This window comes from Branchiostoma belcheri, unplaced genomic scaffold, assembly GCF_001625305.1.
Source record: "Branchiostoma belcheri isolate BF01 breed outbred unplaced genomic scaffold, Haploidv18h27 scaffold27, whole genome shotgun sequence".
Taxonomy (NCBI): domain Eukaryota; kingdom Metazoa; phylum Chordata; class Leptocardii; order Amphioxiformes; family Branchiostomatidae; genus Branchiostoma; species Branchiostoma belcheri.
In genome coordinates this window covers 2,138,510-2,153,135 of record NW_017803876.1, presented here as the reverse complement: position 1 = coordinate 2,153,135, position 14,626 = coordinate 2,138,510, and the positions used below count along the sequence as shown (strand labels likewise).

The 14,626-nt window shown below is 42.4% G+C and overlaps 1 protein-coding gene across 2 annotated transcripts in view; it reads left to right on the top strand.

Moving 5' to 3' along the window:
• The window catches only part of LOC109472161 (multidrug resistance-associated protein 7-like), a 15,395-nt gene extending 1,148 nt beyond the window's left edge, over positions 1 to 14,247 (top strand). Inside the window, exons 1-23 of one of the 2 annotated variants that reach the window (XM_019771736.1) lie at positions 27 to 335; positions 855 to 2,060; positions 2,216 to 2,380; positions 2,822 to 2,947; positions 3,343 to 3,570; positions 4,048 to 4,204; positions 6,487 to 6,689; positions 6,982 to 7,233; positions 7,490 to 7,588; positions 7,828 to 8,017; positions 8,271 to 8,378; positions 8,695 to 8,859; positions 9,163 to 9,274; positions 9,586 to 9,775; positions 10,191 to 10,406; positions 10,687 to 10,814; positions 11,218 to 11,387; positions 11,824 to 11,984; positions 12,236 to 12,313; positions 12,543 to 12,718; positions 13,047 to 13,185; positions 13,420 to 13,524; positions 13,891 to 14,247. In XM_019771736.1, coding sequence (XP_019627295.1) covers positions 240 to 335; positions 855 to 2,060; positions 2,216 to 2,380; positions 2,822 to 2,947; positions 3,343 to 3,570; positions 4,048 to 4,204; positions 6,487 to 6,689; positions 6,982 to 7,233; positions 7,490 to 7,588; positions 7,828 to 8,017; positions 8,271 to 8,378; positions 8,695 to 8,859; positions 9,163 to 9,274; positions 9,586 to 9,775; positions 10,191 to 10,406; positions 10,687 to 10,814; positions 11,218 to 11,387; positions 11,824 to 11,984; positions 12,236 to 12,313; positions 12,543 to 12,718; positions 13,047 to 13,185; positions 13,420 to 13,524; positions 13,891 to 14,136 — 4,716 coding nt within the window. In that variant the 5' untranslated portion in view covers positions 27 to 239 and the 3' untranslated portion in view covers positions 14,137 to 14,247. Of the gene's footprint in view, positions 1 to 26; positions 336 to 854; positions 2,061 to 2,215; positions 2,381 to 2,821; positions 2,948 to 3,342; positions 3,571 to 4,047; positions 4,205 to 6,486; positions 6,690 to 6,981; positions 7,234 to 7,489; positions 7,589 to 7,827; positions 8,018 to 8,270; positions 8,379 to 8,694; positions 8,860 to 9,162; positions 9,275 to 9,585; positions 9,776 to 10,190; positions 10,407 to 10,686; positions 10,815 to 11,217; positions 11,388 to 11,823; positions 11,985 to 12,235; positions 12,314 to 12,542; positions 12,719 to 13,046; positions 13,186 to 13,419; positions 13,525 to 13,890 lie in introns of those variants that run through there. The other variant, XM_019771735.1, reaches the window with a different exon arrangement.
• The last annotated feature ends 379 nt before the right edge of the window (positions 14,248 to 14,626 follow it).

Sequence of the window (14,626 nt, the reverse complement as noted above, 5' to 3'; positions counted from 1 at the left end):
TGCGATCTCCCCTAGTGGGAGCCGGGGCAGCGCACGCGCAGCTCGTGCTAGACACGTTTTGGGGTCCCTCTTGTCAACAGTACTGGCAACAAGGATGTTATAACTCTTCAGTTCTGATCAATGAATGAAATGTGCCTTTCATCTCAAGGAGACATCAAGGACGCCCTTCATCGGACGCGCAGTCACCCGTGACGAGAGCAGCAGTTGATTGAAGCTCCTTGATTGTGAAGGGCGCGATCATGACAGGTGTAACGTTAGGACAGTTCTGTGGAACACCGGCGAATGACACCATCCCACTCTGGTCGGAGGGACATCTGGGACACTGTTTCCAACAGGTGTGTGATGTCTTACTCAAGGTCCTACTATGTTAAATACAGCTCTAGTTCCTTGAATGCATCCGACAAAAGTTTTTATCATCTCAAATCAATCAATAATCCAAGGGCATCAGGAACTGATTAAAGTCAAAGTCATCTTCAAGTTACCCACCATGTGATACAGTTCTTGAAATATTACCTTTAGCAAGGACATTATACACAGATATATATGTCCTTACCTTTAGCTTTTTATCATTGCAAACTGCCCTTTTCTTTTAAAATTAGTAATTATGTAAAGTTCTTGAATGTGTACCTACTTATTACCAAGTTTAATGTAACGTTAACCCAAGGACATTATACCTGTAATATACTGTCCTTGGTTAACCAAATAAAATAGTGTCCAATTAATAATAACTCAAGTGATTGAAAAGTTAAACTTACATGTTAAAGCCAATGGATCAGACATATTATAATTGATGTTGCGAATCATACAATGTATTTCATTTACTGACAATATCTATGGATGTTCATTGCTTCCAGGTTGCTGTTGTGTCAGGAACACACTTCATCTTTGCTGTGTGCAGCGCCTACTTTGCTGGAATCAAACAGGGCAGGATCATCCAGAACCTGACGCGTTCAGCGGCAGTCAACATCAGACTGCTCATCTGTGCCCTGCAGTTCTGTGCACCGCTTCTGCACATACTCCTGGTAGAACTATGGCAGCGGGAAAAGCTCCCTCTGGTGGATGTGGTGACAGGTGCATTTGTGGCTTTCTCCTGGTTAGTTCACACCTGTGCCGTTTGGCAGTTGAGGAAAATGCACGTCGTTCACATGAGAGGACCACTCGTCCTGGCGTTAACCTGGACTCTCACTCTGGTCGCAACCGGTTTCCAGCTGCAGGCGGTCATCCTCCGGGCTAGCAGAGTGGACCAGACGCTGGACGTCGTAACGGAGAGTATTACATTTGCAGTGGCAGGACTGCAGTTTCTTTACCTCGTGACGCTATTCCCCTCGCACAGACCTAACATACCACTGCTGTTTGCTCCTCCTCACGTGCAAAGTGTGAATGAAGAAGAAGAACCTTTGCTACGGACAGGTGCAAAAGTCCGTTATGATGGTTCAGTGTCCAGACCAGACACAGTAGAGCTGGACGTTGCTGAAGACAATTCCAACTGGCTGTCGAAGCTGACTTTCTGGTGGGTCAATCCCCTTATGGTGAAAGGATCCCACATGCAGCTCAACGCAACAGGAGATCTTTTTCACCTCCCAAGAAAGTTGACAACAACCCACGTGGAGAAAGTCTTTACAGAGAAATTCTATCCTCATTCCATTGACAAGTTGGAGCCATCTGATGATGAGTATCCAGAGGTGAAAGTCAGAAATGGTGGGATCGAGGTACAGGATGTCCTAGAGGAACCGCCCTGCCCTGACGGGGCAAGGAAAAGTCTGGGACAGCCAGTGACTCTGATGAAAGGTTTACATGGAGCATTTGGAATGCAGTACTACTCCCTGGGGATCTTAAAACTCCTAGGTGACGGGCTGGGGTTCGCAGGACCCTTGCTGCTAAACTTACTCGTCTCCTTCATGGAGAACTCAAACGAGCCAATGCTGCATGGGTACATGTACGCACTTGGACTCTTCTCTTCCACTCTGATTGGTGCAATATTGTCCTCCCAGTTTAACTACCAGATCAACAAGGTCGGCATCCAGATCAGGGCTGCCCTGGTCACCACTGTCTACCATAAGGTCAGATTTATATTTTATGTGTAAGATAACTAGAAGATATTCGATATGAAATACAGAATAGACAATGTTTAAGGATTTGTCTTAATGTGAATTTCATATCCCAATACCATGGTTAATATCAATACACAATGTATATAATGTATTTGTTCCTCCAGGCCCTAGCTGTCAGTAGCACTTCTCTGTCTGGATTCACGACCGGAGAAGTTGTGAACTTCATGAGTACAGACACGGGTCGGATTGTCAACTTCTGTCCGTCGTTCCACCAGTTCTGGTCCCTGCCATTTCAGATTGCCGTGTCACTCTACCTGCTACACCAACAGGTCAGCTGTTCTCTGTGATGAGAAATTCTTTCCCGTAGTTAACCTGGTTCATAGATTCTCTATCAGAGAACATTTACTGCATCCATACAGTGGATGGTTCGCTGGTTGGTTTGTATCTAGACTGACTTAGGCCTGGTTGGGAATCTGTTGACATGTTTGTCAATAGTCAGGTTAGCAAATGTCTTACAGTCAAACCTGGCCAAGGCGACCACTCAGGGGACTGGATAAAAGTGATTGCCTTAAACAGGTGGTCGGCTTAATGAGGTCACCTTGCTTGGCAGGTTTGACTACTTTAAAAAGTGTGTCCCAATTTTTCTGTGTCTTCCATGCCTTTATAGTTATACAGTTGGTCATTTTAGTCAGCCCAACTCCTCCTGCCTCAGTCCTTGTTGTTGAGGTATTATGTTTATGATTATGAAATAATGTTTTTTCCCTGAACAGGTTGGCATCTCGTTCCTTGCCGGCCTGGCCTTTGCCGTGCTGCTGATCCCGATAAACCGCTGGCTCGCCATCAAGATCGGGAAACTCAGCAATGACATGATGCTGCAAAAAGATGCTCGAGTCAAGGTGGGCATGGACGATCAGTTTTCATCTCCAAGAAAAGTTTCATTTTCTAAGCTTATCAACTACATTTAGCATGGATGGCCCTTACACTTTAGGTTACTTATGATCTAGCAGGCTAACAAACAAATTTATCATTTTCTTACTTCATCAGTTTCTGTACGGCCATGTAGACTGCTAGTAGTTGAAGATGCTGTACCTTCAAAATAATCATCACACTTGCTGTGACTAAATACATGTATATACATTAAGGATGATATTCTTTGAGCACTTAGGTATACAGTCTAACCATGGAGGTAGAAAATGTGATTTTCTACCTCCATGGTCTAACACTTGATTATTTTATGAATATTATTTTAACTTGCATACCCTTCTAAATGCTGCTTTTGCACCACTCCTAGCTGATGAATGAGATCCTGTATGGAATCCGGGTGATCAAGTTCTATGCCTGGGAGTCCACCTTCCAGGAGAAGGTTCGTCGTCTGCGTCAGCTGGAGCTGAAGAGTCTGCGGGGCAGGAAATACCTGGACGCCCTGTGTGTGTACTTCTGGGCCACCACACCTGTCCTCATCTCCATCCTCACATTCACTACATACTCTGCCCTGGGAAACAAGCTCACTGCTGCTAAGGTAGGAGGGTGTGGTACTGTTGAGAAAACTCTGTTGTCAGTAAGAGGATCAGAATGTCAAATAGGACTGATCAAGGACATTACTAGTATATGTCCTTGGACTAATCGAATTTAAGTTCTTCAACATTTTGCTATTTAACCATCATATTTCTCTATGTTTAATGTCTGATGTTTTCTTAATTTCTGTGATCAGTATCAGTGTCTGTCTTGTCTTACCCCAATATACAGCTTCAAATGAAAACTCATCTGTTTTGGTACCATAGAATCCATAGTTGGGAGTTTAAAGTTGATCTGAGTTCTAACTTTTTGGGGGATTTTGCATGGGAACAAAGTTAAAACTCTCAAGTACAGTCTACAGCTGTTTGTTAGAATACTTTAGTCTTTAAGGTTCTTTCAGCACTGTTAGAGAGACTGATCTGTAGTTTAGAATACTTTGGTCTCTAAAGTTCTTTTAACACAGTATCTTGTCCATTGGCAGGTCTTCACAAGTGTAGCGTTGTTCAACATGCTGATCAGTCCGCTGAACGCCTTCCCCTGGGTCATCAACGGGCTGATGGAGGCCTGGGTGTCCGTCAAGCGGCTGCAGGCTTTCCTGCAGCTCAGAGAGATCGACCTGCTCTCGTACTACAGTACAGGTCAGGCTGGAGGCAGTATAGATTTCCATTAGATTTCTTGCCTACCTCACCAATGTATTTGTCCAATTTTTTCTTGCATAGCTTACCGATGTTTATAAAACATTAGCCATACGTAATTGTGATAATGTGAATACATGTATGTACTTAATGTGCTGGTAAGGTAGTTTAATAGAACTAGTAATGTCAAATTTAGCTAATTAATAGGCATATGATTGGGGCACATTTTAAGACATATATCTTATTGTAAAGGAAATACAATGTATTTATTCAGTGATTGACTTAATTGTTTGTAACAAATGTATGTAACATGAACTTTGATGATCCATATGTTTCTGAATCATGATCTTGTTACTATAACTCATCAAGCTATCTGAGTCAGTTGGCTCATGTTTTGTTACTCCGTGAAGGAGGTCAGGACCTCCGGACGGAGTGTTGTAATCGGCTGATTTTTCATGTTCGCAGTCAAAACACTGGGTTCTCTTCGTGTAATCGGCACGCAATTTGATACGCCGTCTGCGGGCATGCCCGTGTTGATGCACGAATGTGTATTTTTGCCGTTGCTGCTTTCGCGGTCAATGTAATATCGCAGACGCACCCCTACAATTACGAGGCGAATTGGAACGGTCCAGAAAAACGCGTTGTTTGGAATAGCGGGGGGGAGGTAAAAGTTCATGCAGATACGGGGTGGTTTTTATAAGTGGTTCCAGATGTTTTTGCCCATGGTTAAGAGATGCCAAGTTTTTTGGAAGATGTTCGCAGCCAAAACGCATTCTGCCGTACGTCGCATATCTGTGTAATTTCGCATGTGGTGTTGCATTATGTCCGGGATGATGCACGTCTTTTTATTTTTACCGTAGCTGTTTTGATATTGGAGTAAATGCATATTTTAGAAACATCCCTACTTTTACAATCCTGTGGAATAGGCCGTAGGTTTAGGCAGTTGTCTGGTAGCAGAGGTACTGTAAGCAGATATCCTGGTTATCTGGCCGACGGTAGTAACACTCGCGGTGATTACGGCAACTCCAGGCGCGCTTAATTAGGTACAGGCACGGTAAGACGGTGGGGCTGACCATGATAGTCCGATCTTTACCTTCGCCAAGAAGGTTATGTTTTCAGAGGCGTTCGTGTGTGTGTGTGTGTGTGTGTGTGTGTGTCTGTAAACACGATAACTTGAGAAGGCCTTGATGGATTGTCTTGATACTTGGTAGGTGGGTAGGTCTTAATGAGACCTCAAAATGATTAGATTTTGGGCCCCCTAGCAGCTTGTTACGGTACTGCAGCTGAACTTCCGGTTTTGATATCTCATGATCCAGACATGCCAGGGTGACGAAATTCAGATGGCACGTAGCTCTTGTGCTGGGAAAGAAGTGACGTGAGTTTGGGCCCCCTAGCGGCTTGCTCTGGAACTGCAGGACTATCTGTTTGAATATATTCAAAAGAGAATAACTCAAGAATCGGTTGACGGATCGTCGTGATTTTTGGTATGCAGGTAGCTTACGTGATGCTTAATATAATTATGTGACAATTATTCAAATATGGATGTAATTTGCATAATTTATGGAGAAATTCTATAAATCAGCTGCATTCCATCATAGGACTATTGAAGCTTGTCGCATTGGTAATTGAGAACGAGATAAACACAGGCAGATATTGATTATGTAAATGAAGACTTAATTTGCATAATTAATGAGAAAATGTTATAATTCTGTAATGATAACTGCCTGGAATTTCATATTTATGGTCTTTGAAAGTACAGTGAAGGTGAACATCATTAAACATAATGTATTCAAATCAGGACCTCATTTGCATAATTTATGAGGAAATGCTAGAATGGCATTGTTTGTTAATATAAGACTGTCTTTTGGTTGAGAATATGATAAACTGATAAAATTCATAAGAAAGAGGATCCTATTTGCACAAGCAGGGGGAATAATCTATCATTTGTCAGCCATAAAGATTAACATCATTTGGCGAAGGTATGAGATCGGGGAGCTCTAGTTATGTGAATGCAATGATTGTGTGTGTGTTATTAAAATGAACTTCGAACTTGAAGCACAGTATCTTTACACGCCCTGGGAGCAGTAATGGATTTAGCTCTTTGTATGTTTTATGGTTGTGACGCGCCCTCATTGTATTAACCGTTGCCTAATTTAATATAATGTCTGCACAGTAGGTCTGGCGTTGACGCTTGGGATTTTGTTTAAATATGTAAAACTTCACGGAGGATTGTCACCTATGGCTTCTTGTTTTCTTTTGAATTGACTTGTGTTCCTTTTTTACAGATGAAGGGGAAGCAGACAGTGCAGTGGAAATCCGTAATGGCAGTTTTAGCTGGAGTACAGCTGACATTGCTGTTCCCGCTGCTGCTGGGAGTTCTGCTCCAGACAGCCGACGAGACTCAGGGCTGGAGGACAGCTCAGCAAGCAGCATTTTCAGCAACTGTGGTACCCAGAAGCTGGAGGGGATCTCACTGACTGTGCCAAAGGTGACATGTAAACAAACTTAAAGCTGTAGACTCTAGTCTATGATGGAATACTTTAGTCTTTGGTAAATTAGTAAGATTTTTAAGGTAAAATCTTACTTGCCTTTAAATCATCAATAGTATGGTATGGCCATTTTGAATGTAACAATAATCTTGCCACAGGGCCAGCTAGTGGGAATTGTAATGTGAAACCCTGTGATAAAGCATTAAGATTTTGAAAAGTAAAATCTTACTTTGCCTGAGTCAAGTATACAGTACGGTCATTCTGAATGTAACAACCATCCTCTTCCCACAGGGCCAGCTGGTGGGAGTTGTAGGTGCAGTTGGCAGTGGGAAGAGTTCCCTCCTTGCGGCCATCACTGCTGAGATGGAGAGGCAGGACGGCCGGATCTCTGTGGCTAACTTGGCGGGAGGGTTTGGTCTGGCCGCACAGGAAGCCTGGATACAGCAGACCACTGTCAGGAACAACATCCTGTTTGGGAGGGAGATGGACACCGGCATGTATGAGAGGGTGATCAGGGCATGTGCACTGGAGGAGGATCTTAAGGTATTGGCTTTGGGAAGTTTACTGTTAGCATTGTACTTGGTGTGGTAAAAATGCAACCATAAGAAATATGACTGTGTGTACTTCACAATTTGATTTTGTCTAGATGGCTTCTGTGTAACCAGTACTGATGATGCCAGTAACACTGTAACTTTCTGTTTGCTGTTAGTACAGAATGTAATGTCTTCTGTGTGATGTATAGCTTGTATAGTTGTCTTCACAGTGTCTTCACAAGTTTGATTATCTTCATCATTCTCAGATACTTCCCTCTGGAGACCTGACTGAAGTTGGGGAGAATGGGGTGACTTTGAGTGGTGGACAGAAGGCACGGATGGGACTAGCTAGGGCTGTGTATCAGGTATGGGCAAAAATCTTTGAAGCATTGTCTCTTCAAGATCGACACAACTATTGAAATGCATCTTGTTCTAACTCTGACTCAAAAAGCTGGAACAAAAAATGTTCTGATACAGTTGCTTCAGTAGTTGCTATGAATTTTTCAATACCATATTTATGGAATACTATAATTATTCTAGTTTGTTGTTATGTTTAGCTTTGAAGGCAATGAAGCCAGGACTCTTTAAACTCAACCTTTTCTAGGGAAAAGACATCTACCTCTTAGACGACCCACTGGCTGCTGTTGATGCTCATGTGGCTGAGCACCTCTTCTCCCAGTGCATCATGGGGCTGTTGAAGGATAAGACCAGAATCCTTTGCACCCACCACACCCGTTTCCTCCAGGAGGCAGATCTAGTGGTAGTGATGGAGGCCGGCAGGATTGTCAAAACAGGTCAGACTGGGTCATGTACATTCTCTAGATCATCCCAGTTATTTATCTATGGTCCAGGTACCGGGTAGATAAAATTTGCAGGCTAAATGAAATTGGTACAAATACTAACATGTTTTATGTACACATGATGACTGATTGTGTTTCGTTTAGCTGAATAATTGTAATTTCCTATGTAACAAAAGTCTGACTAGAATAAGCAGTTACTGGCTCAAATACTTGATACATGTATATCTTTGCATCACTGATTTTATAGGCCCGCCCTCTGAAGTTTTAAACCATGACATAAAAATGCCATCACTTAAGAAACAAGAAAAAAGACAAGACGACAGCAACAACGATGGGGAAAAAGTCTCCAGCCAAGGTTTGTCAATTTTTGCTAAGCTATCACTTTGAAGATTTAGATATGAAAAACATCAGTTCTTATGTGATGTAGTCATATGAGTAATATCAATATGCTATTATAACCATCCTGTTTTTGTGCATTTAAGTCATAGTCTTTTGAGACGGACTGACAGAGATCTAGAAAGTATATGCTAAGCTATGATATGTTCAATGTATACATTTTAGACTTTGACTCACAACTTATCAGGGCTTTACCTCTTTAGTATCCTTGTAGTTTGAAAGAAGTAAAGCGAAAACAAAAAGAAACATTTCCTACTTACTGCTGTTCCATACAGAAGAAGACCTTGTCCCTGAGCCTGCTCTGTCCCGTGAACAGTCCCTAGTTCAGGAGGAGGAGAGGGAGGTGGGCTCAGTGGCCTTCCAGGTCTACAGGTCCTACTGGCAGGCTGTGGGCGCCTGTCTGGCTCCAAGCGTGCTGGTAGCTCTCTTCCTTATGCAAGGTAAGAAATCATCATCATTGTTGTTGTCACATATCAGTAACTACATGTACTGAGGCAGATCCTTATTGTTTATTGTCCGTCACTATATCACATCTTTTCTCATATTTCTAGTATCAAGTAAGGTCAAGTAGAGCAGTTACTGTTTAATAGATAGCAATGCTGTAGAAAGAGCCCAACAGGCCATTAGGCTGACTACAGCTGATAGAATGTCAGAATGTTTTCCACTGTAACAGTTACATAAAAGTAGTATCAATACATTTTGTACGTCCATCTTAAGAGTTTGAATATATTTTTACACTGCAGCTTCCAAGAACCTAAATGACTGGTGGTTGTCTTATTGGATATCCCACTCCCATCACAATAACACTATCTCATCAACCCATCCAGCGCTGGCTATCATATCATCTGTACCAAGGTGAGCACATGACACTCAGGAGGCTACAGATATAATGACTGCTTTTCTTTCCTTTGAATTGCAGGTTAATAGTCCTCATTCTTGATAACATATTGATATCCTCTTACTGTAACTTGGGTAAGGTCATGAATAGAAATGCATAAATTTTGGGTAATCATAAGTTTACTTACTGGTAAATAGATCTCTTAAATAGATCCCTTAAATAGATCTCTTAAGTTGCTATTAATGATGGGAGAGAATAACTACAAATAATACAATGTCCCTATTAGAAGCAGTAAGCAATTGATATTTCGTCATTTGTCCTTTTGTAGCTCCATGGCACCCTTGCTGCTGGCCTCAAGCAATTCAACAACAGACGACGTCACCTTCTACCTGACTGTGTACGGGGCGTTAGCTGGGGCCAACACTGTCTTCACCCTGTTCAGGGCCTTCCTGTTTGCGTATGGCGGGATCTGTGCTGCCAGGGTGTTACATGACCAGCTGCTCAACAGTATTCTCAAGGTACCTATCGAGATCATCAAAGGTACATTTAATACCAAGTTATGCTGTACAAGTTGTGAAAGTTTCGGTGAGCTTATTTACGTGGTGGCACGTGTTGTAATGTTGATACACATGTGTTTAAAGACCCATGATTTCTCTTTAAGCCTTATTCTATATGTATCTTTATCAAGCTTAGGATATGAAAAAGGGTCACCCTTCTCATAAATCGTTTGCTTTATTCAGTGTTCTGTAGATAATGGTAGGCCTCTGCTTGTATACTTCTATGTTTATGTAGATATCTCATATCATTATCTATCTTTTTTTCTCTTTCTGTCTCTCTATCTGTATATACTTGTATAATTATGCATAGATAGATAGAAGATAGATATACAGTACATATAACATCATTCATTCTTCAATCTTTGCTTGTGACTAGGCAAAGATCCAGTTCTTTGACACCACGCCGATCGGCCGAGTGGTGAACCGGTTCTCGTCGGACATGTACTCCATCGACGACTCGCTGCCCTTCATCATGAACATCCTGCTGGCACAGACGTACGGCGTGGCAGGGACCATCGTGGTGACGTGCTACGGGCTGCCCTGGTTCACTGTGCTACTGCTGCCGCTGGCTGTCATCTACCACAGGATACAGGTCTGGTATAGGGACACATCATCATCATCATCATCATAGGGACACAAGGAGCATTATACAGCTGCTTTTCTCATTCAAGGGGCATAAAAAAAAGGAAAGGAACATTGAAAGAACTCTTAACATAAGAGAGCATCATAAGCAGGGGACAGACTGCACTTAAACTTTGCAGTGGACTTTATGGTGTTCTTCTTTTATTCCCATTCAATTCTGTAAGTGTTTGATAGAAGGTTTGAAAGTATACATGTAAAACCAACAGATATGTCCTTGTTTGTTCCCGTAGAAATACTACCGCTACACATCGCGTGAGCTGAAGCGTCTGGACAGTGTTAGTCTGTCTCCCATCTACGCTCACTTCTCCGAGACACTGACAGGCCTCACCACCATCAGGGGGCTCAGAGCAGTACACAGGTTAGTGGATTTTCTGTTGAGAAATAAGCAGTACAGTAAGCATATTTGGATTTAGTAATCCAACTGCTGTACCTTTTGTCTGCATTTCTTGATTTGTGATATTGGTTGTCTTATATAACATGCATATATTGTGTTGTATAATTGGTATCAAATTTCTTTTCATAGCCTTTTTTATGAAGACTATTCTTACTTGAGGGAGCACCTTTGGAACAGACAAAGGAAATGGCATCACAATCAGAATATAGTCAATAAAATGTCAAGTATCCAAGTATATATAGAAAGGTAAAAATTGCAAACAATTTATTCCACTGATGCATGCAAGAAAGGAAATCTAATGTAGCTACTAGTATAATATAGAACACATATCATCTTCGTTACACAAGGACTGTCCTCCCTGTCTCAGATTTAAACACGAGAACAAGACGCGGCTGGAGTGTAACCAGCGGGCCAGCTTCTCCGGCCAGGTGGCCTCCAGCTGGCTGGGCATCCGGCTGCAGCTGCTCGGGGTTGCCATGGTAACAGGCGTGGCCTTCATCGCTGTGCTGGAGCATCACTTTCAAACAGTAGATCCGGGTGAGCGTGCTGTGCTGCTTTTTCAAGATACACTGTAGTTGGAAGGAAAGCAAAGGGAGAGAAGACATTGATGAATCAGGAATAGCCAGGCCAATAAACAACTTTTAGACTGCAGATTAATGATTGTGAGGGTGGACCTCGCTGCTACCAGGTACAGTAGGGGCATCATCACTAGATAGCCTCTAACAATTATGTTTACAGTTAGATGTGCAAATTTTAGGTGTAACAAGTCATTCAGTGAGTAATATAACCAGCTACTGCCACGCCTCATGCCTGTAAAGCTGGTGTGTTATACCGTTACACCAGGTATACAGATACAGATTGTGTATCTGGTTGATGTGTTGTTGATTTGATTGAGTTGAATTTAGCTGAACATCTATGTGCTTCACCCATATGTATGGCTATGTGAGTTGTCTATTGGTGGATTTGTCCGCAGGCCTGGTAGGGCTGGCCATCTCCTACGCCCTGTCAGTGACCAACCTGCTGTCAGGCGTCGTGACCTCCTTCACAGAGACAGAGAAGCAGATGGTCAGTGTGGAGCGGGCCGTGCAGTATGTCAAGAACGTACCATGGGAGCGGGCTGAGGGGGTCTTAGAGGTAGGAGGAGCCTGATAAGATGTTCCAATATATGTATTCTTTTGGCTGTTCAGTCAGGACAGCCCACCTAGCCTGTGAGCTGAGCCTGTGGCTATTAAAAGGGCTACAGTCTATCAAGGACTACATGTTGGCAGGAGTAATGATGTAATTGTAAATAATGTTGCTAATCACTAATGTAACAGAGGTATCGATGGAACTGTATCATAGTTCATAGTTCATTGTGGCTGTACTTACGTTAGTGTGTTCTCCAGGTTAGTAGGAGCTGGCCGAAACACGGAGCTGTGACATGGCAGGCTGTCAACCTCACATACAGACAGGGTCTACCTAAGGTAGGATGATCATTGTCGGTCCAAAGATTTTTTTTAACCAACAGGTGTTACAAAGTATTGAATATTGATTCAAAATCAAACCCGTCATAAATGATGTTCTTGTTGTAATGCATTTCTGTGACTGATTTGAAAAGGATTTTTGTTTTACACGTATAATTAGGTGTTCCAAACTGTGAGCCCATCCATTTCAATGAAACATTGTTTAGAACTCTTTCTTGTTGTATTTCAGGCCCTGGACAATGTAACCTTCAGCATCAACCCTGGAGAGAAGGTTGGCGTGGTGGGCAGAACTGGGGCTGGCAAGTCCAGCCTGCTTCTGTGCCTGTTCAGAATGGCAGACATCCAGACAGGCACCATCAAAATTGATGATGTAGACATCAGAATGGTCGAGTTACAAAGATTGAGGTAAGTTGCCATTGCTGAGGTTTTTCCTAGCCTGTGTTTACACAATCTCCTGGCCGGGGGTTAATGGGAAGTGACGATCGTTGTGTGGGCCGGCAGCCAGGACCCTGATTTGGTCAATATTACTGAAAATGGAAAAATAGCTAGACAATTTTGGCAAAATAGTGTGCTAAATGATTTTAAGTTTTGAAGATATGTAAATGTAGTCCCTTGATACCTGTAATGTGTTGCCAGTGAATTGTAAGAAATGGTGTGAAGTCATGAGGCATCCCCTTAAGAAATTGTGAAGAAACATGATTTCAAATATCTAAGATTCCAATCCTTTCCCCAGATCCAGGTTAGCTGTGATTCCCCAGGACCCGTTCCTGTTTGGTGGGACAGTCCGGGAGAACCTGGACCCCAGAGACGTGTACAGTAACACTGACCTGTGGAGCATTCTGGAAAAATGTCACCTCAAGCCAGCAGTACAGGTGAACTAGCTCTCTTTTTTGACTGAATGCTAATGTTTCTCTGCAAGCATTCTTATCCTCTAGCACTCAAATGTCCCAGGTAACCAATAGATATCCATCTTTGTGCATCACCTGTAGAGAGTTGGAAATCAAATGGACTTGTGGATAATTTTTTTTTTTAAAAGAGGTTTCTCAAACATTATGCTATCCAGACAGATAGCATAAATTTCTTCTGTGCCTTGTGGTTTTCCACAGAAGCTGGGAGGGCTGGAGGCCGAGGTGGGTGAGAAGGGAAAAGTGTTTTCTGCTGGTCAGAGACAGCTGATGTGCCTGGCAAGGGCCATTCTCACCAGAGCAAAGGTGAGGCTTAAAGTAGCTACATACAGTCCTACTGCAATCATATGCACAGTATATGTATCTTGATTGAATAATTGATGGCCCAGATTTAAAGTGAACGACTGATTACATTGTACTTCTTTTGAAGATCCTATTTAAAGACATGTGTTATCAAACATTAGTTTCACAGGTGGTTTCAACATTTTGATGTCAAACATTTTGTTACACGTGCAAGGAACATGTTCCCAGTACCGGGACATTTTCATGGTGTTCAAGTTGAGCAGTAGCTGCTATTGGATAGTGGATAACAGAAAAGATATTTTAATTTTTGAACTTTAGATTCTGTTATTATCTTCTCAAACTTTGGTGTTGCTATTTTGTCTATCCAAGGTGCTTTGCATTGACGAGGCAACTGCTAATGTGGACCAAGAGACCGACAGACTCATTCAGCAAACCATCCGGACGGAGTTTGTTTGTAGCACCGTCATCACCATCGCACACAGGACCAACACCATCATGGACAGTGAGCGGGTCCTGGTCATGAGTGCAGGGAGGGTGGTGGAGTTTGCCTCGCCGCAGGAGCTGCTAGCTGATCCTACAACCATATTCTATGGTCTTGTACACAAAAATAGATAACACCTTTGAGTGAGTAACTGTAGGGATGCAAAAGGAGGAGTCCTTTAAAAGCTGCTAGACATCATTTTGTGTCAAATCAGCATAAATGGCCTGTGCGTGTACAATGTATGGTGATACATGTACCCTATTCTTGGGATCAGTTTTATGTGCTTGAGAAATGCATCCAAAGTGTTGTTTGTCCATGGGTAGTCCATTTGACAACAGACAATCCACTGAAAAATGATCTGAAATGGTCTACTCAGGCTTTCTTTGCTAGACACAACTCAGTGAAACACAGTAACAGAAAGGATTTTAACTGATACACACGACTTACACTTGTAAACTAGTGTAACTTTCTTTAGTGAAACACAAACTGGTGAAAAAAAATTGTTTCTCCATCTCAGACCATGACACAAGTCATTGATGGCTGACATTTAAATAGCAGTAACATCTGTGTCCATAACATCACCAGGGTCCATAATATTGCCACCTTGAGAAATAGTGTGCTTAC